Genomic DNA, 21,631 nt, shown 5'->3' with positions numbered 1-21,631 from the left:
AAAAAAAAAAAAAAAATTAATTTTCGGGCCCAAAACCCAATTTTATTCTTTTCTCTTCTTTCTCTTTTCTTCTCTCTCTTTTCACGTCTTCTTCTCTTCTTTCTTTCTTCTTTCTCCCTCCCTCTCTTCCTCCATTCAAACTCAATCTTCTACCTCCCTCTCACATTCAATCTCTACCCGAATTGAACCAAAATTCTCAAATTCTTTGCGGGTTGTCAACACTCTCTTTAGATTGTTAGTTGCTAGTTGTTGGGGTGTTTAGGGAAGCTTTTGGGTTCTCTCCAAGAGGTATCATACTCATCATCACTCCTTTTGCCAAGATGCCAAGAGCTAACTCCGGGAAAAGCAAGAATGTTGCTTCCACCTCCTCCCCTCACTCATCCAAAAGGCTTAGAGATGAACCTTCCTCAATTCCTTTAAAGGATATTTTCCCCGAACGGAATGTTGATTTGGTTAGTGATTCCCTCTATCCTCATTTTGCCACTCTTAAGGAGTATATTAAGTCTAGCAGTTATCCATTTGAGCATTTTTGCTATTTGTGGGTAAATAACCATTTGAATAGAATTGTCAAGCTGAAGTGTACTATGTAATTGTTTGATTACGTAATTGGTTTGGAAGTGTACTTAGTTTATTTTTAGATCTGGCTATTCCTTTATTAGCTGTGTCCATTACTTTTGACTTGGTGGTATGTATTAGATTTTTTGCATTGCAAAGCATACTATCGGACTTGATGGTATCTATTAAACTGTGTTTCTTGCAAAACGTACTATTAGATCGTTTGCATTGCATCTGTATTTAGATCTTTATTACATCTTTTAGTAACGGTTTACTTATTTACAAACATAATCTTTTAATTGCATCTTTTTCATGCAGTTTTGTTTAGGTTGATTATTATTTTACTGTCAATGAATGCAGTGGTTGGGTGAGCTAGAAGGATTATGTCAGTTCTTTTGATTTTGATTTTTTATTTTATTTTTTTCCAGGTTGTATGTACAGATTTGTTGACCGTAATCTTCTGCTGCTGTTCTTCTATTTGCTGAATAGTTGTTTCATTATTGTTCCTCCTTACTCAGGTTTGTATTTTGTATTTGCAGCTTTTTCCTTCTTTTTCAGGTTTGTATTTTACATGGATTTTGCTTTATTGTTATTTATGTGTTATCCTAACTGATGTTAACTTCTGATGCAATGACGTGTAAACAAATTAAAAAAAAGATTGATGCAAGCATTTTAGATCAATGTGGCATATAAAAATTCCTGAAGCGAGTTAAGATTATTAATGCTAAAAGACCAGAGTTAAGGTTATTAATTTTAGTGGGAATATATAAGTGTAGTCAGGAAGCCATAATATAATTCTATTTTATAATTCTATGTAAAAGTTCTACATAGAACATTGTATGACTTTGAGTATTACTAGATTGGATGTTCTGAATTCAAAAGGTGCTTTGATATTGTCTCTGTGTGAGTGTTGTAGTTTACCTGTATGATTTTCTGATTTTCTATCTTCATTTGATTTTTATTTTTATTTTTTTCATTTGAAAAGTTCCTGTTTATATATGTATGGCGGATATGTGAAACATTGTAGCTAAGTGTCTACATGTAGTATGTGGTTGATGTTAGTTGTTATTTGAGGGCTCATGTATTGTCTGGATTTTTCATGTGCAAACAGAAAGATCCCAAAACCAATGAGCTTGAAGGTTTACCGTATGATTTTAATCTGTGCAAAGATTTGGCAACAGTGGAACAGGTGAGTACTGTGTTTATATCTGCTGATGCGCGAGCATATGTTGTTTTTAGAGATGTACACAAGACTTAAAGAACTGATATCTGTCATAACTGTCATCATGTGAGGCATCCAAGCTACATGTGATTCTTTTTTAGCTGATTTCTCTTTTACCTAAAATTCTATGTTTTAATGGTTCATAGTTGTTGTAGTCCGTTCAATTGATAAAAAGGAAAAAAAAAAAACCTTAAGGATAATATAAGTATATCTCTATTCTGATTGTGTCTGTATGAATGTAAATGATCTTGCTATTTACCACAACCAATCTTTTACAGTTATGGAGATTCAAGGTCGCATGAACGAGCTCTACAAGAATGTGGAGATTCGGAAGCATATTAGCATATGTGCAGTAAAAAGGTACAATATCAACTAGACTTGCATTATAGCTACATACTTCATAATTTTTTCAGTTAAAGTTCGGTTGCTTCTTTTGTTCATCTTTCCTAATAATATTTAATGAAAGCATCCCTTTATGTATTCTAACCAAATGATATTTAAACTGTTTACAAATTTGATGACAATAGACACAATTCAAGCTGATTACCCTTACCAAGTTGCATTTGATTACCCTTACCTGGTAATCAGTTGTGGTTAGGTTTGTAGTTGTTCATCTGATAGTTGTTTTGTTTATATCCATATGGAGACATTTTATACAAGAAAACAAAGAGCTAAGCATCTAAGTATTGATAGATATTATCAGGGAGTGCAAATGTCGTGGACGCAGAAATGATGACACGATTTTGACAGGGAAAAATGATTTGGCTACATTTCCAGTATACATTATAATCATTTGATGTTCTAGATTGTGTTGTTCGATGTTACCATGTATGTGTTACTCTCTCTCATTGAGCGTATTTAAATGGTGAGGTAAGATATTATCCGTACTTTATCTTTGGTATTACCATGAGTCAAACCAAGCTGACATGATGTAAAATAAGATTTGCATGTATATGTATATTAATATACTTTTATTGTGCTTATCCTCTGATATTTACATTATACTATTTCAGAGTGAGCTGCTTCACTGTTCCCACACTGTTCATCGTGAGACAGCCGCTCTCTTCCTGCTCCTGCACAGTTCCACGTCTTCAGCTGCTGCATCTTCTCACCCACGCAGGCCACGTGTCCCTCTCACCCACCGAATCTCAACAATTACATTTACGTCCTCCCTCTTCTCTTTAATAACAGTTTTGTCCTCCCTCTTCTCTAAACCCATCCCGCCGTCCACTTCTCTCTTTTCCTTCCTGCTTCATCTTCTCTTCAGCTGCCAACGATCGACACATCTTTGCTCTCTCTTATCCCGCCGTGTTGACAGGTTAGACTTTCCTTTTCGGTTTTGTGGATGTGATTGATCTTCTTTACTTGCCGTATTTAAGAAGTGAATAGCATAATCATAGGAGGTGTTTTTTAGCTGTATGATGTATGAGATCAAATATCGTAACAAGTTAAGGATTTTGAAATCAACGCGTGCTCCAATTTTTGCTTAATAGAATTTCATTTTTGGTTCGGTTCAGGTCACTCTGTCCGTTTTGCAGATTTGGTGATAGTTGGATGTATTGTTCGGTTCTAGAAATTATTTTTTTTCCCTGCTTTCAATTGGTGTTATTCCGATTGGTATCTAGGTGCTGTTGTGAAAAGTTTTTCAAACACAATACTGGATACCATATGATCTGAGAATATATGTGTGAGTAGCTTCACTAACCTAAGTAAACCAGACCATCAAGAATTCCAGCTGATTACCAGGCTTGGTTAGAATCAAACAGTTTTACAGTTGTTTTCTCCGCCCCTAGATTTGGTTGATCACTAAAATGTGATTACTATATTTTTGTATCATGACAATTGATTATATGATTATCAATTTCATTTTGGCTAATCGATCAATAGTTGCTGCAGTAGAGAAAGACGAGCTTCCATTTTAGCAGCTGTTTATAGATCTAGGTTAGGTGTTGGGGATGCTTGCATTTCATTTTTGATTAATTCTGACTATTTAGAATTCATGTAACCATATACTACAAAATCGCCTAAACTACCAATGTGTCAATTTCTTTACCTGTTAGTTTCATAGTTGTTTTGTAATTCTTACCTACCTGTTATGTTGTGATTGATCAAGTAAACCCAGACGCTTTGGTTTTGTCGGCGATCCTAAGAAACCGTTGTTGCAGGAATAGAAATTTTAATCGTCTGTGTATTACATGACAATGTATTCATGGTTGTCATTGTAAAATTGTACAGTCAGTTCTGCCTCCGTCTTCAACTTTGCAGTTCTTTCATCTATTTAAAATTGACTGATATTGAGTAAAGTGTATAGTTACAACCGTTTTTGTGACAGCAAAATAAGCTAAATAGAAGTAGGAGGTAACCAGTTTGGTTCATGTTTCTTAACAGTTGAATATTCGTGATGAGTTACATTATGTTTTGCCATCTTCAAGTCAATTTCGATTGAGACTAGGTTTGCTTATTTTCATCTTCAGATATTTCCAGGAATCCTCAGTGACCTAATCCACATCTTCAATTTCAAATTACTAAACACTAATATTGATATTAAGATTCACCAAGTAAATCCAAATGTCTTGCGTTTGTAGAAAATTATAACAGTAACTATATCTCTGATTGAGCCCATATTATTTGTTCTGACATGTAGGTTTTATGCAAACTGTTCTTTACTTCAAATTTCAGTTGTTGTTGCTCACTCTGCTGTTCTGCACTAACTCTCGCACAGGTTGTCGTCTTTTAACTGCAAATTATTCCTGCTGATTCAACATAATAAAAATTGGGAGAATGAATTTGTAGTCACAATTATAATGATTATACTTTCTGTGCTGTGGTTTTGAATGGTACAGAATCGATAGGTTTCGTGGCTGCTTCTAGCATAGTTGATTTGGGGAACGGTCAACTCCTACTGAGATCGACTCTACCTTTAGGTATGCAGCAAATGTTGGTACAAGGTTTATTCAACTTTCCATTGTTTTCCATTATTTACATCTTTTTAAAAAGATAAGTGTGGTGCTGAAATTGTATTTCTGTTATGTGTGCAGCTGTTTTTGAGTCCCATTTTGATCAAGATTTAGACCTCCATTTGCTCTAAAACTTTGTATGTGGTGCTGAAATTGTATTTCTGTTATGTGTGCAGCTGTTTTTGAGTCCCATTTTGATCAAGATTTAGACCTCCATTTGCTCTAAAACTTTGTACTCTTTTTCTTCCATATGTGAACTCTTGATCTGGAAAGTTTGGTACTATTTGATAGGGTAGGCAATTTGTGGTGATTTTCTGGAATCGAGTGCTGTATGCTGAAACTGTGTATGTGTTATGCAGTGTTGCTGTTTTGAACTCGAATTTGATTAGGATTTGAGGATCCGTTTTGACTTGAAATTTTGTGCGATAATTCTTCTGTGTGTATTACTGATCCGGAAGGTTTGTACTCCTTCGGTAAGCTAGATAAACCATGGTGAGTTTCTGACGTCCGGCGTTCATCAATAAGTTATTTTGCTATCATCCATGCTTTCGTTATGGTTTGTAGGAAATAAAAGGTTAACAATGAAATGAAAAGAGATGGGATGCATGTGAAGTTGCTAGCACATTCGAATATTGAATGTAGTACCAAAGTTTTGTTGTTATCTTTTCAGCAGTGGGTGATATCATTGTACTTTAATATAACAATTGTTCTGTTAATGGATTGTTAGCATTGCTGGAGTTTGATGTGAGTTTATTCTTTATGCTCAAGTGTGTCGGGTTCCTTATTATACTAAAGCATACACACCTTCTCACAAGTTTAGCATAATTTCTTCTACAATTTTTGATTGGCGAGTGATTATATGCATGATCTGATGCTGTCTGTGTGTATCTAGAAAGCTAGCAGCTTTTTCTCTTCGCCAAATTTTGTGACTACAAAATCCAAGCTGGGATGTTCTTCTAGCATGCTTTATGCATTCGTCCTATGAAGGCATAGCGACGTCGTGTTCCAATTGTTTATTGAGGACAAAAGGAGCTTATTAGAACCTAAAGCTTTTTGTACCTATTAACTGCTATGGTGGTGCAGTGCAATGACATTTTTTGTTTATGCGTAATGATAAATTGGGTTATACATGTTGAGGATCCCAAAAGATGCGATCCATCTGTTGTATGTGTTGGTATTCTATCTGCAAGTTGTGTTCTATGATTGTTTTTTACATGATTTTTGTTTTTGGGAATGATCCTACGACCTCTGTTTTGTGATCTTTGCATTTCATATTTCGTTCCCTGTAGGATATTCCTGTGTAATGAATTTTCGATTTGTGTGGCTGTGTTTGTTGGTATGCTACTTGCTGTGTAAGTAGTCCTATTTCAGTTGGTAACTGCGGCCTCATTTACTGGACAACAACTTATATTGACATCAAGGTGTTTAAATTTATGTTTTGTGGTGGGATAACATTCGGTAGAAAATTACATGATTTTGGCCTTAGGTATTGTTTGAGGGGAAAAGGTGGTCATTCTGTTGAAAGGGAGATTAAGAATGTGATGGCTGGACTTCGCTATTTGATTTTATTTTTTTTCCCTTGCCCTTACTCCATTTCTCTGCATGTTTGTCAGTGCTGGTAGACGATTGCTTTTATCCATTGATATCTGCCTAAAATTAGGAGCATTGGAATGTGATTCTATTACTTTACAATTATACATACAACTACAATCATATATATAGCTAGAATATTTAAATGTTTTACAACATGTTACGTCACATTTTCAGGCATTTTCCACGTTCGGGTCATTTTCCCAGTTACTTATAATGCTTTTAGAAAACTCATTCTTCACATGGTTGAATTTCCGGGTGACTGTTACCATGATATTGTCTGCAGCCAAACAACCCATGCAAGTCGACCCATGCTCTTTTTACATTCATATTTCTATATCAATTTCACTTACTTTTCAGTATGATATTATGCTAAATATCTTATGTACCAGATAACACAATGATTGTTGTAGAAATTAATAGCATTCCAAACTGTTCAAAGCAACTACCTCTATATCTACGTTATATCATCATCATCACTAGACTAATAGCATTCCAAACAGTTCGAACCAACTACCTCTATATCTACGTTATATCATCATCATCACTAGACTAATAGCATTCCAAACAGTTCGAAGCCTAATCAACCGCGCCTACACCAGGCGCGGGCACAAATTCTAGTATTGGACTACTATCATCCTAGATGTCATTGGACGCATCAAAGTGATTCAGCCAAAAGAGGAAGCGACCATTGATGGAAGACTTTTATCAAAGCGTAATATCCAGATGCAAAACACTAGGTATGCAAGATTTAAGGCCATGTCTTCACTTTTATGTGTCTATTTAACTTGATGATAGATTACTTTTTTATTTCCCTTAGTTTGTTACTATATGTGTTTGATTTGTTATATTATGGCTTTATCGACTGTTATACCTTTTTATATTACCTTTCTAAGGTAAATGTACTGTTTTCATAGTTTGAATTTATAACATACAGTAATTTATCTGTTTCAAAAAATTATTCATGATGAACTGAAATTGCAAATTACTTTATATTACCAAGTTCATATGATAGATTCCTCTATGCATTAGGAAAAACAAGGAACATGATTTATGATATTATCAAGGTATTGTGATTGGATAATAAGTTTTACAACGGTAAATAATTATGGGTTACTCTCTATGTAGGAAGGACCTTGCAAATGACTATGATGTTGCCTGTCTAAATATCTTACATCCTCCGGTTGTTGTTGTATCCACTAGCACAAAAATGAGGGTATACTTAGGTGTGAAAATTGCCGTTCAATTATCAATTTTAAAACTACAACGCTATACTTATATACATTTAATAAATTAATTGCTTTGCTATTCAGGTAAGAGTGTAAGACTCTGTTAGAAAGTGGCATGAGTACCTGCATTTTTATAAATCTACCTATTATTTAAACAGAAGATTATAAGGCAAGGTACATAAAATAATAAGGGAAATAATAGCTTTTATGTTATGCTCTTCTTCTTCCAATTGTAATACATTGTCTGTCATTGCAGCTTCAAAAAATCTTTTCATCCTTCAATTATCAGGACTGTGCTGCTACAAATGCTGCATCCCCTGTTGTAGAGGAGATGGAAAGGATCACTATAAGCGCTCTTAATCTGCATGGTGTGAAGAGAAACAAGGTAATATTTTTAATCAACATGCCATGTCTAAGAATAGTTGTTGATACCATATCTTGATTTACATTGATTAGAGCCTCATGTAATACATTATTTGAACAAAATCTGTATATCGATTTCACCACAGAATACCAGCTTCCAAGATTACAAGCATTGCTGCTCAACATGGTATTGCCTTGGTTTCCCCAGTTGTAGCAAACTAGCAAACAACCGAGGCTACAACCAGATTCTTTCTAAGCTCCATACAACATGGTGAACAAGTAGGATAGTTTTTTTTTTTTTTCTTTAATTTGTATGGATTTTGACGGGTTAGAATGAAGTCCACTGAAATGGTGTCAGCAGAACTCAGATTTGCAATATTAACATGTGTTGCGTATATTGGTTCTATTATTTGTAACAAGGGTTCAAATAGATCCAAATTCAGTGCAATGCAACTTACAATACAATTATACCTCTGTTATATATGGAGCTCTCTTCAAACATACGGATACCTTTGTATATACTTTTATATAACAGTTCTTTTCACACATATTGTCAACAGGCGATCTCAACCCGCAGCAACGCACGGGCCATTTACCTAGTATACGTAACTAGAGGCGCATCACGAGGATTAGTTCTTCGTACATGCTCCAAATACCACGGGCAGCTCCCATTTCATTGTCTGGTCCAGACGTCAGTTCATACAAAATTCTGGTTTTCTGGCAAAGATGTTAGAATATTTGGCATCTGAGAATAGTACCTCTGCAAATGCATTCTCATAAGCTAGCAGCATTCCTCTGTTCTGTGGTTCAAACACGAGGCTTTTTAACATCATAGCAGCTTTCCTGGCAAATTTTGGGAACAGGATGGAGCCCCTATATAACTTTTAGCAGTCGATCAAAATTTGATAAATTAAAACAGAAAACCCATTTCAGTAACAAATACATATTTGGGTTATAGAGGGCGCCAACCGCAGCTGCTTGTGCATCTAATGCTTGTAAGCTCATAACATCAACTAATCATTTGTGTATCTGCAATTTGATACACCTCATCAATCTATGTTTAATATATAAACATACATACAGCAAGGGAATTGTTGAAAATTAACCTGTAGAATGAAGGTATGAAGAAAAGGTTCATTATCTGGATATATGACCAAACAACAGAAAGGTTATGAAGTACGAAGCCAACAAAGCTGTAGGAAGTTCTCCAAAAAGAGGGAAAGTTCAGTCATACAGAGGACTTCCATATGACATCAAAAGTATATCACTCTCCTGTTGCCCCAAGATCAAAGTTGGAAAGTGCTCTCAAAAGCCTCGGCAAGATAAACAGTTGTTTCTAGACGACTTGATAATACTAGCAAAGTTGCCCGTGTGTTGTGGCGGGGATTTTTCCTCTGTATTTTCGATCAAGTATGCAAGTCTCTGTTGATGTTAAAAATTGCAAGCACACTGAAAACTTATGAAAAAGGCTAGACATAAGGTGATATATATATACTGATCAAGCTTGGTTATTTACTATTTCCAAAAAATCAACGTTCTTAACTGGTCAGTACCTGGTGTTGCTTTTAAGACACTGGTTAAGAGTACATTAGATTCCTTCAATTGTGCCATCTGGTGCTGAGATCTGCTGCATTGGGCATTCAGTACATATCATAATAGATGAGGATTAGCAGTGAATGTGTCATATAAATTAGTGTATGTAATAACATCCGAGAAAGGAAAAAAGTCAAACATGAAATAGTATTTTAGAAATACAAATCCTATAAGTGATCAATGACAGTTTGAAATACACGTACATATCTTCTTCTTTTTTGAAGTGTTAACTTCATGATTCCATGCATTATACCATACAATAATTGCATTCATTCTCAAAGACTAAAAAGAAAAGATAATAATGAAAAAAAATAAAAAAGTATCTGAAAAAGTAAAACTAAGCAGCAAATTTGTTGAAAGCATTGCGATTTCATAACCTCAAAATTAACAGGACATAATAAACTAAATGTAAACTATTCTGGAAGCTTAAATGTAGTCCAACAGAAAGTAAAATAATGTAGTCATGTAAACTACTCTAAACCCTAGTATTTAAGTGTGACGAATGTGAAAGAGATCTAATATACTGTGGAATTCAACTCTTACGTTCAAGTATGGAGTAATAGATATGTTTAGTCCACACCCAATCTAAAGTACATGGTCAAACTAACAAATGAAATTGCCCTCGCTATTATAACTGCAATCAGGAGGGAACATATAAAACAAAATATTCACTTCATTCTCATATCTTTTATTTTCAATGTATTAAACATTTGCAAGGAATGAACCTGCGATAGAAATCTTATATAAAACACATAGCGTGTAAATCTCTCTGTAAATGTAAATGGTGTACTTTTGTTTTTTTTGTTTTTGTTTTCTTTCAAAACACTGATATTCTTATAACTATAGTAATAGATTGGAAAGTGTTGGCAAGTACGAATCATGATTGTAATATAAGTCATCACCACCAGTACAAATGGAAGCCAAAAATTATATATTGTGCAGAGAAGTAAATGCCACATTCCCTATTTTTCCTTCATTCCTTTGGTCTCTAACCTCTCAAACACTTGAACTTCCGCAGAAGTCTCTTTAATAAAAACCCCATTTTCACTTTTTCCATCTGCTTCAACATTATAAAGTCTCTAACCTTCCAAACATTTAAACCTTTGCCGGGAATTACTTATATTGGTCAAGATGTAAAACTGCATACAGAAGAGCAAAATCCATTCCATAAAATACACACAGGAAGGACTGTCGACAATTCATATGTGAATATAAGTTGGTAATATAAATTTTAGTTTTGTGTTACCTGTAACATATCAGTCTGGCAGATTCAGAGCTAGCTTTGTAGCTTCTTCCTCATTTGCTTGAAGTATGCTGAGTATAGAAGCATCCGCCACCAGCAATTTTGTTATCTGCAATACACTATTTGGTCTTGAAATATGAAGAAGTATATAATTAGTATTAAGATACATTGCGATGCAAATACATATATATTTATCAATTTTTCTATTTTTTAAATGTTCTTCAAATAATAAATCAGTTGTTTCCAGATAAGTGAAAAATTTCTACAAAAAGCAGTTGATGGCGAAAATAGAACTTCTAATGAGTTTTGATGATGAGTAGTAAGTAATTAAGAGTGGAATGTGTCAATTATATATACATGCAATATATATAACTAGATTACGGACTAAATCAAAATCAACTGAGAGAAACCCTCTATTGATCAAAACAAAAGCACACTTTCACCAACTCTTAATCGAATTACCACCTTTTTTTCAGGGTACAATCTGAAAAGGAAAAGAAAAAAAAAAAGATAAACCCAACATATTAGCACTAACCATGGGACTGAAGATATGGTAACTGATACCTAATATTATAAAGATGATTCTAGGAGACTTTTAACATTACATGGAAGACGCTCAACGAAATTCAAAACCACATTTTACGGTGAAAAAAAAAAACAGTTGCAGATATCAAATATGACAGAATCATAACAATCAAAAACACTGAAGAATAGAGCAAATAAAGTGAAGTACAACGTTTCGCTTTTTCATGGAAATAAAGTCTACCCTTCTAAACCCATGTCAATATCATCTTAAACTCAATGTTGGGATATTAACTTTCTCAATTTCAGTGAAAATTATTAATCCAAAAAGGCATCAAACCAATTCTCAAATTCTGAAATTTTGGATTTGGAGTTCCCTGATAAAGATCGGGAATACAGAGAACAACTTGCAATTATAGATAATGATCAAAATCCACTAAAAAATCCCCATCAGTAGAGCCAATCAAAATCCAAAATCAACCAAACAAAAAAAAAATTCCACAACCCAGATTTGGATGGATCGAAATTTAAAACTCAATCAATCACACCTAATATTCAAGCCTATCTAGAGCTTACCCTCCTAAATAAATGTCTGGTTGCTTCCCTTTTCTTTCCTCGGTTGTTTCTACCTACCATGTTATCGAATTCAAACTTTCAAGACCATATTAGCTGTATTCTTCCTAAATATGAGGCTGCTGTGAATATTTCCATTCATCTCAAACCCCAAATCCTACAGGAGAAGAAAAAAAAAAAGAAGAAGAAAACTATCACGGCTTAGATTGTTAATCCATTTTTCTCTAATCTGCCTGAATGGTAATGAACCCCTAATTTATCCACACTCAAACTTATTTCAGAACACACCAGCAATATTTGATGAGATTAAACTACCTCAAAATTGAAACCCTATTTAACACAACACCAAATTGAAATCAAATTCAAACTAAATCCCATACTCCACAAAAAGAAAAAACCAACTAAAGAAGGCACAAAGTTTACCTCCTTGTTCCCATGGTTTGCAACTGAAGTCGATGGACATTCAACACCTTAAAAAAGGATAAAACAAACAAAATCAGAACCAATTATATAAGTTTATAAAATCAAAAACCATGCAATTATTGTTTCATTGAACTCCATTTGTGCTACTAAGAAATTATTGTTCCATTGAATTCCATTTAAACTCAGTATGCATTGCTAGTTGAAAAGAAATAACAAAAACAAAAAATGGCCTTCTTGCATTAAGAAAAGCAGGAGAGCTCGAGGTTGACTGAATAACAAAGAATGGCCTTCTTGTCATTGCTGATCACAAATCAGATATCAAGCAATCAAATAGCAATTAAACGAAACTAAAATAGAAAAAAAGCAAAAGTACATAACCACTTACCCAGATTTCTCTTCTCATGTCTCAGCCCAGTCTCTTCCTCACATCAAAAACTCAATAACCCAGAATTGGCTCTCTTTTACTTGCTCATGGAAACCAATATCACAATCGAAACTCCAAATCAGTCTAAATGGAAGATAAACGTACACAAAGACGACATCGTGCAGAGAGGGGTCTCTCAAATTTGAGGAAAGAGGAGAGCGGAGAAAGCGAGAGAGAACAACAGAACAGGTAGAAGAAGAATGAGGCAGCAAAGAAAAAATTATACTAACCTGTGAAAATCAAGTCTTTTGTTATAGATTAAAAGGAGGGTACCTTCTCTTAAAAGTTGTTTGAGCTTTCCTGTGCTGCCAAACAAACTCAATAACCCAGCCACAAATTCGTCCTCTTCTTCCTCATAGCAAAACCCAATCAATCGCACCTAAACTTGAAACCCTTTTCTTTCCTCTACTGTCTTCTTTCGCAATTTCTCAAGTAGAGATTTTGAGAGGTAATTGGCTCAGCAATCGTTCATGGGTAATTAAATGATTATAGAAAGGAGTGAAGAGGCGGGGTGATTACGTTGCGGCAGACGACATCTACACGTGGAAGGAGGCAACCGAGGTAAATAGGCATGAGAACAAAGGGCAAACGCGTCAGGCCAAACACCAGGCCATCACTGTTCGGAATGCGAACAGTAAGGCGGCGCCAGCGCCTATAATAGATAGTTAAATGACTGTCCCTGATGAAACAACGTGGTATGAAAAGAACAGACCTGCTTCAAATATGCATGAAGAGATTACTAAGTATGACGAAATGAAGCCAACTCAAATGCTAAAATGAAGCAAAACTGCTTCAACTCACATGTCACCTCTAGTCCAAATGCTCTTCTTTTATCCATGGGTATGAATGCATCAGCAGTAGCTGCTCGTCACCAAAGTCCCCCTTTGACAATAGTCCAGGCCCCCCTTCTGGATTTGAATATCTAGGAAACTATATGTTTAGATATGCAACAGTGATAAAGTAATCCAATCAAATCCTCGTATATAATAGGAATCAACAAACAATACAAATCAGTCCCCAATCATGCAAAAGGAGCACATGACAAAGGAGTGAAATTTGGCCGAACCACTAAAAATTTCAGTTGAAGTAAAGAAATTTACAAAAGATTAGATGACGATTATCATCTCACCCTCTCTTGGTCACTCTCTCTAATAATGACAACTTTATTGATGATATGGTAGTATTATACAACAGTTCAACAGAGGGAACCCCTGATGAAACACCACCTAAAACTCCAAAGCAGTAATGAGCTACATTACGATTATTGCATCTAGAAAACAGATTCTTAAGCTAATATACAAGAAAATCTACAAATTTGGAGTAAACCAACTAAGTCGAGAACGTACTGATACATGAACGCTCGGGAAAGAACGCTTAATTTTTCTCCCATCAAAGCTGAATACACCAATCTCTCGACTTGTAAATGTTCGCAGATGTAAACTCAAGGTATTATTAGTTGCAAAATAAATGCAATTTCCTTTTAGGTTGTTGATATCTGTTGCAGGAAGGGACAATGCACCTGCACTTGACAAAAATAACAGCTGATCCCCCAAGCGTCTTACACCAGCAATCTTCCTTTTCTCTGGATGAAGCTTGTATACATTAAAATCACTTGTCCTCAAATATGAATTAAGGTCATGATCATCTTCATCAACGGTAATGATTTTTGAGCTAATATCATTCACCTCTTCACCTCCATCCTCATTACCTTCCATGTTGTCTTCTTCATTAGCGCCTTCATGATTACCATTATCTCGACCTTCAACATCCTCTTCCTCCCCATTGCCGCCAGCATCATCCTCATGATTGTCGTCATACCATTTTGCAAATCTATCTTGGACTTGATGGACCAAAAATATTTCATCATCAGTAGTTTGACTCTACCAAATGTGAGTCTGTTGCCCCTTTTAGGTGGACTAGATAGTCATCATATTCTTCAAAGCTGTCATTGTTTCTTGGTATTTTGTCATAGACCAGCTTCAGTTCGACTGCATGATCTCCAAATTTTAAGTTGCGAGGAGATGAAATGACACCATTCTTATTATGACTAATAACCAAGGCATAGTTCGACTGCATGATCTCCAAATTTTAAGTTGCGAGGAGATGAAATGACACCATTCTTATTATGACTAATAACCAAGGCATATAGCTTGCCAGAAGAGAACAATAAATCTGTAATGCACTCATTTGCATCTAAGACCTCCAAGATAGTCCACTTTCTGTCTCCCGGTTTATACAAACACAGTCTATCAGTCTCTCCAAAAGTTGCTGCAACCATAAATTGATGAGAAGTGATATCTGAGGTAGATAGCACAACGCTAAAGCAGAAAGCAGAAGCACCATAGCGTTTCCATCTGGCCGTTTCTACTTCCTTCTGGAAACATGGAGCCGTGCTCAAAGGTGGAAGTTGCTGCTGCGCTCCTGATATTGGATTCACAAGAAACATAGTAGAATCCAGATCCTTTTCCATGACCATGATCATCCAACCTTTTGATGATCCTTGAAACCAACCTCCTGGAACAGGTTCAGGCAGTTCCAACCGGCCACTTTTGCCTTCAGAAAGCTCGAAATAGCTCAAGTAGTTAGGGGATGATTGAGGGAGTATTAACCAGGGGAGTCGAGGAGCACTAGGGATGTCTGAGCGCATAGAAACTGAGCTCCATGGTTTGCAAACAATGCTTAAGCGTATGCGATCACGTACGCACAGGTGAGGAAGAATAATCTCCATGACATCGTCAGGTAGTGTCTCCCAAGGTTTGCGATGGAGTTTTCTTTTAATCACCACACCACCAAATACCAGGCAAGCGCAAATGACTAGAGTTTCGGTAATCACCTCCATTTGTCTAAAGTGACTAGTCAATGAGGAAATAAAAGAATACATTTTGCTCTGCCCGTTGTCTGTCCCTTCCAGTTAGCTCTGTGAGATGGATCCACAGCTTTCAGGCCTCTGTATTTATAAGAATAGTAAGACCCCATTTCATATCCAATTAGTATTAGGGAAAGATTATCATTTGGCCAATAGTATTAGGAAAACAGTAATTCCAACTTCCAACTCCAGGTTTGATTGCGTATTGTCTCTCCCTTGTTCTAGAGGAATTGGATCAGGGGATGCTAAACCTTAATCAAAGTATAAATAAAACAAACAAAAAATGAAACTTTTGATGATGAATTAATAATTACATAATCTGACCAAACACAAACAAATATCAGAATCACAAAAACAAAAGAAAGCCCCAAATTTCAACCCTGCGCCTTCAATCAACCAAAAGAAAAGATATCGAACAGTAAGTCAGATGTATACTCACAAGATGCAAGATTGATCGGAACAGTAGGGAGTGATGAAGCGAGAAGGTAGATCGAAGACGGCAAGAGGGCTCTGAGAAAATGATGAAGAGGGCCACTGGAGGCTTTGCGGCTGAAGAGGTTTTAACTTAAAACTGCTCAACACCCTAAAACACAAGCGTGTAATATAAACTCTATAAATAAAGAATTAAATTGACGCTCCTTGTTTTTCTCATCTTCTCCTTCTGTCTTTTCGTTTCCCTCTCTTCTTTTCAGTTCAACACTTGCATCCGCAACTATGTTGCACGGACACTTCACATGGGTGGAGTGTCGGACATTTTTGACATGGCGATACGCGTCTGACATGGTCTAACACGTGAAAATGTTGATTTTTCCGACACGTTGATCGACTCCCTACAACATCTTACAACACGTCACGTAAGGAAAAAACAAAAAACAAAAACCTAAATGAGCAGTGGTACAAACAAAGAGAGGAAACAACGCAGACGAAGACGTCGCCCATTCGATCTCTTCTCTCCTCCCATTAGCTCATCTTCTTGTCTATTAGGTGTTAGAGGATGTTGGTTGCTTAGTTGTTACTGCCCAGTTTTGAAACCATGATACTACCCAATTTATGAAGCAAGCTACTACCTAGTTTAAAAGCAATTAACATGTTGCTCATTTTGTTTTTGTATAATGTTATGTTTTAGGTGCTAGAGGTCTGCTATTTTTAATATTGTTAGTTATGAACTTTTATCATTTCATTTGACTCTCTTTAATGTTATTTCTTATGGTTATATAATAGATTGAATTTAGAACATTATTTGGTAATGTAATTAATTTATCTCATATTTTAGTATTTTTTTATTTATTAAAAATACATAAATATATAATTCTATTTTATGTATCCAAATTGTGTTGGTGTGAAGGTTCTTTTTTATTTGGAAGTAACTAAGCCAAAATTAACTCAGAGAATTGGATCACTGAATTAATTTTATGCATGATTCAAAATCAAGGAAAGGCTTTTAGCGTGAGCTGGCGTGGATGAATCTGGGCTTCAAGAATAGGGATTGAAGGATGGCTGGGAAGGGGGTTTTGGCCTGAAGGTTTGAAGGCATGAAAGCTTAAGTGTTTGGAGATTTTTCTAGGTTGGTTGCTTGATCCCTTTGCAGCTCCCCAAACCTCCCTTTTATATAGCCGAATTGGTGGGTTTTGCCATGCACTGCAATGCTTCATTCTGCTGGGCAAAATGATTGCTCTCCTCAGGCATATGACTTTAGCCCCAAAAACTGCAAAAGAGAAGCTAACCTCGAGAAATGGGAGAGACGATTTACTGTAGGGGCGTTGTAAGGGCGGCTGCGAAGACGGAAAACCTGGAACGAGGCGGACCAAGTAGCTTGAATCCCACAATCTCGTCATTTGAGGATGAAGGGGCAGCTTTGGAATCAGTCATAGACCTTCTTCTTCTTCGGATTAGGAGTGCAAGGAACTCCTCCGTTGTGTAAAGCTGTCGCCGCACTGCTACGGGGAGAAAAGAGGGAAGTGGTATCTGGTTCAGCAATACCGCAATAGGAATGCAAAAGGAGATTAGGTCTTTCCTAAAAAGAAGAGGGTTTGGGCTTTTCTAAAACAAAAGTAAAAGAAAAGGTGTTGGGCTTTGGATTCAAAGGTATTTTGGGTTTAAAAGATGAGCAGTCTAATTCTCATGTTTTTTCACCGATTCGTCGCCGACTTAAGTCGTCGGGCTTGAGTTTCAGGCCCAAGACCGAAACTTCTTAACAACATTAAATCGACCGTCGAGCGTTATGTGTCTCTGTAACCTTCCACACTATACCCACTTCTACAAGCCCCAATGATGTGTGTATGTGGCTTGGGCCCACATTAATGCATGGGCATGTTCGCTTGGCGGGTTAAATCAAGGATTCAACCTAAAATTGCATGAATTTCATGACAAATTATCGCGTTACAAAGTGCTAGTTGATTGCATGATTTTTCGGGTATCAACATTAGGGGTGTGACTTCAAAACCGAAAACCGAAAAAAACCGCACCGAAAACCAAACCGTAACCGAAAAAACCGCACCGAAAAAAAAAACCGGGCTGAACCAGATCTGTTCGGTTCGGTTATCGGTTTCAGGCCTCTAAAAACCGAACTGAACTGTTTGAACCAAAGTCAACGGTCAACGGTAAAACGATGTCATTTTGATACAAAAAAAAAAAAACCCTAGTTCTTCACTCTTCAGCCGAAAACCACAGTCCACACTTCCTTGAGTTCCTTCACTCTTTCTCAGTTTCTCCACCAATTCTCCCGACTCGGACTCTCCATCTTCTCCTCTGCCTCTCGCCGGACTCTCCCTTTTCTCATTTGCCTCTCGCCCGACTCTCCCTCTTCTCCTCTGCCTCTCGCCGGACTTTCCCTCTTCTCCTCTGCCTCTCGCCCGACTCGCCGAACTCTCCCTCTTCTCCTCTACCTCTCGCTGGACTCTCCCTCTTCTCCCCTGTAATACCCAGAAATTTAATGTTAGTTTTTAATATTATTTTGGAAATTATTTAAGTAAGAGTTGTATAGTTTTGTGGTTTAGTGAGTGGACTAGAAGTAGTCGAGTTTTTATTTCCGTGAAAATGCTTTATTTTGAAGGGTCAAGAGTTGACTTTTTAATCTATTGGGTTTCTCGGAAAACTTCCTTCACGGAAGCTGTAGAGCACAACGATACGAGTTCGTAGACACGTGGCACACGTAGAACGGACTTCGTATGTGGAAGTTATGGTCAGCAGAAGTTCGAGGCTTTATGGGATGTTTGGGTTAAATAAGAGAAGTTATAGGGTTCTCCTTCATTTTTTTCGGAACCCATTCTCCTCTCTCTTTTCTTCTCTCTCTCGATACCTTCAGTATCAAAGTTTCCCAGCTGACCCGACCCGGACCCGGCGACCCGACCCGACTTTTCCGGCCGACTCCGGCCGACCCAGACGACGGCACCGGTCGGGTTCTCTTCCTCTCCTCCGTTCGAGCTGCCCTGTGGTGGTGACTTGCGCCGTTTCAGCCCTGAAGTGGTGACCCGAAGCTTGGAAGTTCGGCTTGGAGACCGGTCGGGATTCCTACCTCCGGCGGCGGCGACAAGGCGGGAGACCGGTCGGGATAGAAGCCCCTTGGCGTCCTGGTCCGACTTCTGGTGGCCATGGAGTGCGACTCACGGCGGAGTGTGCGGTGGTGGATTCTAAACTTTCTGACGAGTTTCCGGTGATTTCCGGCCATTTCCGGCCGAACTAGTTAAACCTTCAGTATGAAAAGTGTCCCCCTTGTAGTAATCTTCAAGTTTGATGTTGGAAGTTTGTTGAGATTGTGAAGTTGTAGGGTGGCGCGTGGGGCCCACTCGCCGCCGTCTGTGGCGGCGCGTGAAAACGCGTCCGGGCAGCGTGAGGGGGTTTGGTTGCGGTGTTAGCTAGTCTATGTAGTTGATAGGGTGTTGTTGTGTGATAGGGCTAAGTGTGGATTAAGTAGTGCATCTTAGGTAGTGCTATGTTAATCATTGTTGATTTTTAGGTTGTAAACTATGAAGTTTGAACTTGGAGGCAGCATGGATCTGTTGTTGAGTGTCCGATGACCTTGGGAGGTCTCGGAAGAAGGGTTGTCTTGACGGACAAGTCCTTGGGTCAAGGGTAGAGTCTTGGTTTAAGGGGGAAGTGTTTTGGTCATGTTGGTTACTAAGGTTAATATTTGTGTGAATTAGGTAACTTGTGGAGTTGGTGTTGAGCTTGGCTCTTGAGTTTTTGTGTGAAGACGCAGTGGGATTTTAGGTGAGTAAAATCTCACCAAGGTCCACTTTGGGACCAATTCCTTATAATTATTATGATGATGATTATGTTGATGATTTTGATGATGATGATGATTATGTTGATGATTTTGATGATGATGATGATGATGATGACGATTATATTTTATATCGTGGGTTCGTAAAGGAACCGAGTTTACTTTATAGTTTATTGTTGTTAATTTTTGAGTTGTCCTTGATGGAAAATGATTTTTGTTTTTAAATATAATGAGCTTGATCGTCAACGGCTCATGGTAAGTGAAAATAAGTTTTTCCTATTTAGATAATTATTTTTAAGGTTACGGTGACCACATCTTTGTTGATTTTTGGTAGTTTATTCTTGTGAGAATATCTATGTGTGTGTCTATGTATATCTATATGTGAAAAAGTATATTATAATGAGGTGTTGTTTGTGTTGGTTTTATCGATGTGATTTATTATGCCTTGTTAAAATGTATGTCGTTGGTTGAGAATTTGTTGTGATGTTAAGTTGAGCTAATTGTGCCTAAGTGGTGCTTGTTTGCATTAGTTGTGGTTGTGTGTCTGTGTGGTGGTTGTGAGTATTAGAATAGGAGCCTTCGTGGTGGACCGGGAACCAAGCCTTGGCCGGGTGATTGGTTACGGTCAGTTTTAGAGCTCTAGTCTGTCGGTACTTCATGGGGGATGATTATGTGTTGACGAACCCATGAGTACGTGTTTTGTCTAGCTACTTATGAGGGATGACTATGCGTTGACGAACTCATAAGTAAGGGTTGAGAAATGATTGTGTGATTTTTATTGGAATCCTGAACTAAGCTTTCCACAGGATTTATTTATGATTTTGAGTGATTTTGAATTGTTGTGTTTTCTTATTTTCTCTATTTTAAATTATCTTGTTTTTAGGCGATTCCTGAACTAAGTTACTAATGTAGGAATTTCCGGTTTTTATCTTATGTGATGCGGGGTTGAGTTCTTTAATATTGATTTACTCATACGAGCTTTTAAAGCTTACCGGATTTGTTGTTTACAACCCGGTGCACCATTCCATGGTGTAGAGGTTGATTTTGCAGGTGAGGAAGTTCAAGACTGAGACGTAGAGGTCTAGAAGCTGTTTGTTAGGAGTTAAACATTTTGTTATTGTATGTCAAATTGTAGTGAGCTCTTTTGAGCGTGACCTTTACTTGACTTCTCAAGTTATGTAAACGTCAAATTTTATTATATGACTCTTTTTATTTTTGTTATCATGCCTTAAATTTGGATTTTTATTTATCCGAAATTTGGGGTGTGACATCCCCTCTCGCCGGAAGTTCCCAATCTCACATGTCTCGTCCTCTCTCGCCCTCTCGTCAGTCTGCCCTGTCGCCACTCGCCAGTCCGCCACTCGCCGGTTTGCCACCTCTGCCAATCCCCCCTCTCGCCAATCCGCCACCACCGCCAGTCCCCCTTCTCATCAGTTCGATAGGTAAGCTTGTTCTTATTTAATAGGTTGTTCTTGTTTAATAAGTGATGCATGCATGTTCGTTATACATAACATGGATAATTGAAGGAATGTAGATGCCTGAAACATAGTGCAGTCTTTGATCGATAGTACCCTCGTAGTTAGTCCCCTCTGTACCATTTGTTATCCAATATATGAAGAACTGTATACTTGTATAGTCTATATTAAAATTACCATAAAAATAAAAAGAATAAATTTCAGTTTACTACCCTGAATTTTAGGTTTAAAATCAGTCTGATACCTCATCTTTTTTTTTAATCAGTTCAATCCCTAAACTTTCAAAATGACATCAATTTCGACCAAAATGACTAAAATAGCCCTTGTTAATCTTTTTACCTTAATTTTTTAATTTTTTACTCTCTCTCTCTCTC

At 37.0% G+C, this 21,631-nt stretch overlaps 2 protein-coding genes and 1 non-coding gene across 4 annotated transcripts in view; all 3 read right to left on the bottom strand.

Moving 5' to 3' along the window:
- Positions 1-10,273: 10,273 nt before the first annotated feature.
- Positions 10,274-13,219, bottom strand: LOC101292743. 2 transcript variants are annotated; one of them, XR_183769.1, is made up of 3 exons: positions 12,656-13,219; positions 12,271-12,317; positions 10,274-10,880 (listed from the first exon to the last, which is right to left on the bottom strand). It is a non-coding gene; the product is annotated as an uncharacterized LOC101292743 (transcript). The 2 variants fall into 2 exon arrangements; XR_183768.1 differs by having other exon boundaries at positions 10,274-10,861.
- A 444-nt stretch (positions 13,220-13,663) lies between these two features.
- LOC101292453 (F-box/kelch-repeat protein At1g57790-like) lies at positions 13,664-16,091 on the bottom strand. The gene is made up of 2 exons (XM_004288374.1): positions 16,000-16,091; positions 13,664-15,641 (listed from the first exon to the last, which is right to left on the bottom strand). The coding sequence occupies exon 2, from the start codon at positions 15,573-15,575 to the stop codon at positions 14,742-14,744; it is 834 nt and encodes a 277-aa protein (XP_004288422.1). The 5' UTR covers positions 15,576-15,641; positions 16,000-16,091; the 3' UTR covers positions 13,664-14,741.
- A 1,330-nt stretch (positions 16,092-17,421) lies between these two features.
- LOC101311229 overlaps positions 17,422-21,631 on the bottom strand; it is an 11,538-nt gene continuing 7,328 nt past the window's right edge. The window contains exons 5-6 of the mRNA XM_004289413.1: positions 18,226-18,472; positions 17,422-17,525 (exon numbers count right to left, since the gene is read on the bottom strand). Coding sequence (XP_004289461.1) covers positions 17,422-17,525; positions 18,226-18,472 — 351 coding nt within the window. The remainder of the gene's footprint in view (positions 17,526-18,225; positions 18,473-21,631) is intronic.

The sequence above is a fragment of the Fragaria vesca genome, linkage group LG1 (assembly GCF_000184155.1).
Source record: "Fragaria vesca subsp. vesca linkage group LG1, FraVesHawaii_1.0, whole genome shotgun sequence".
Lineage (NCBI taxonomy): Eukaryota > Viridiplantae > Streptophyta > Magnoliopsida > Rosales > Rosaceae > Fragaria > Fragaria vesca.
Note: the sequence above shows the minus strand (reverse complement) of the source record. Positions and strands in the feature narration are given on the sequence as shown.

Excerpts from the sequence above, each read along its gene's own strand:
- LOC101292453 (XM_004288374.1), bottom strand. The coding sequence starts at position 15,575 with ATGTATTCTTTTATTTCCTCATTGACTAGTCACTTTAGACAAATGGAG.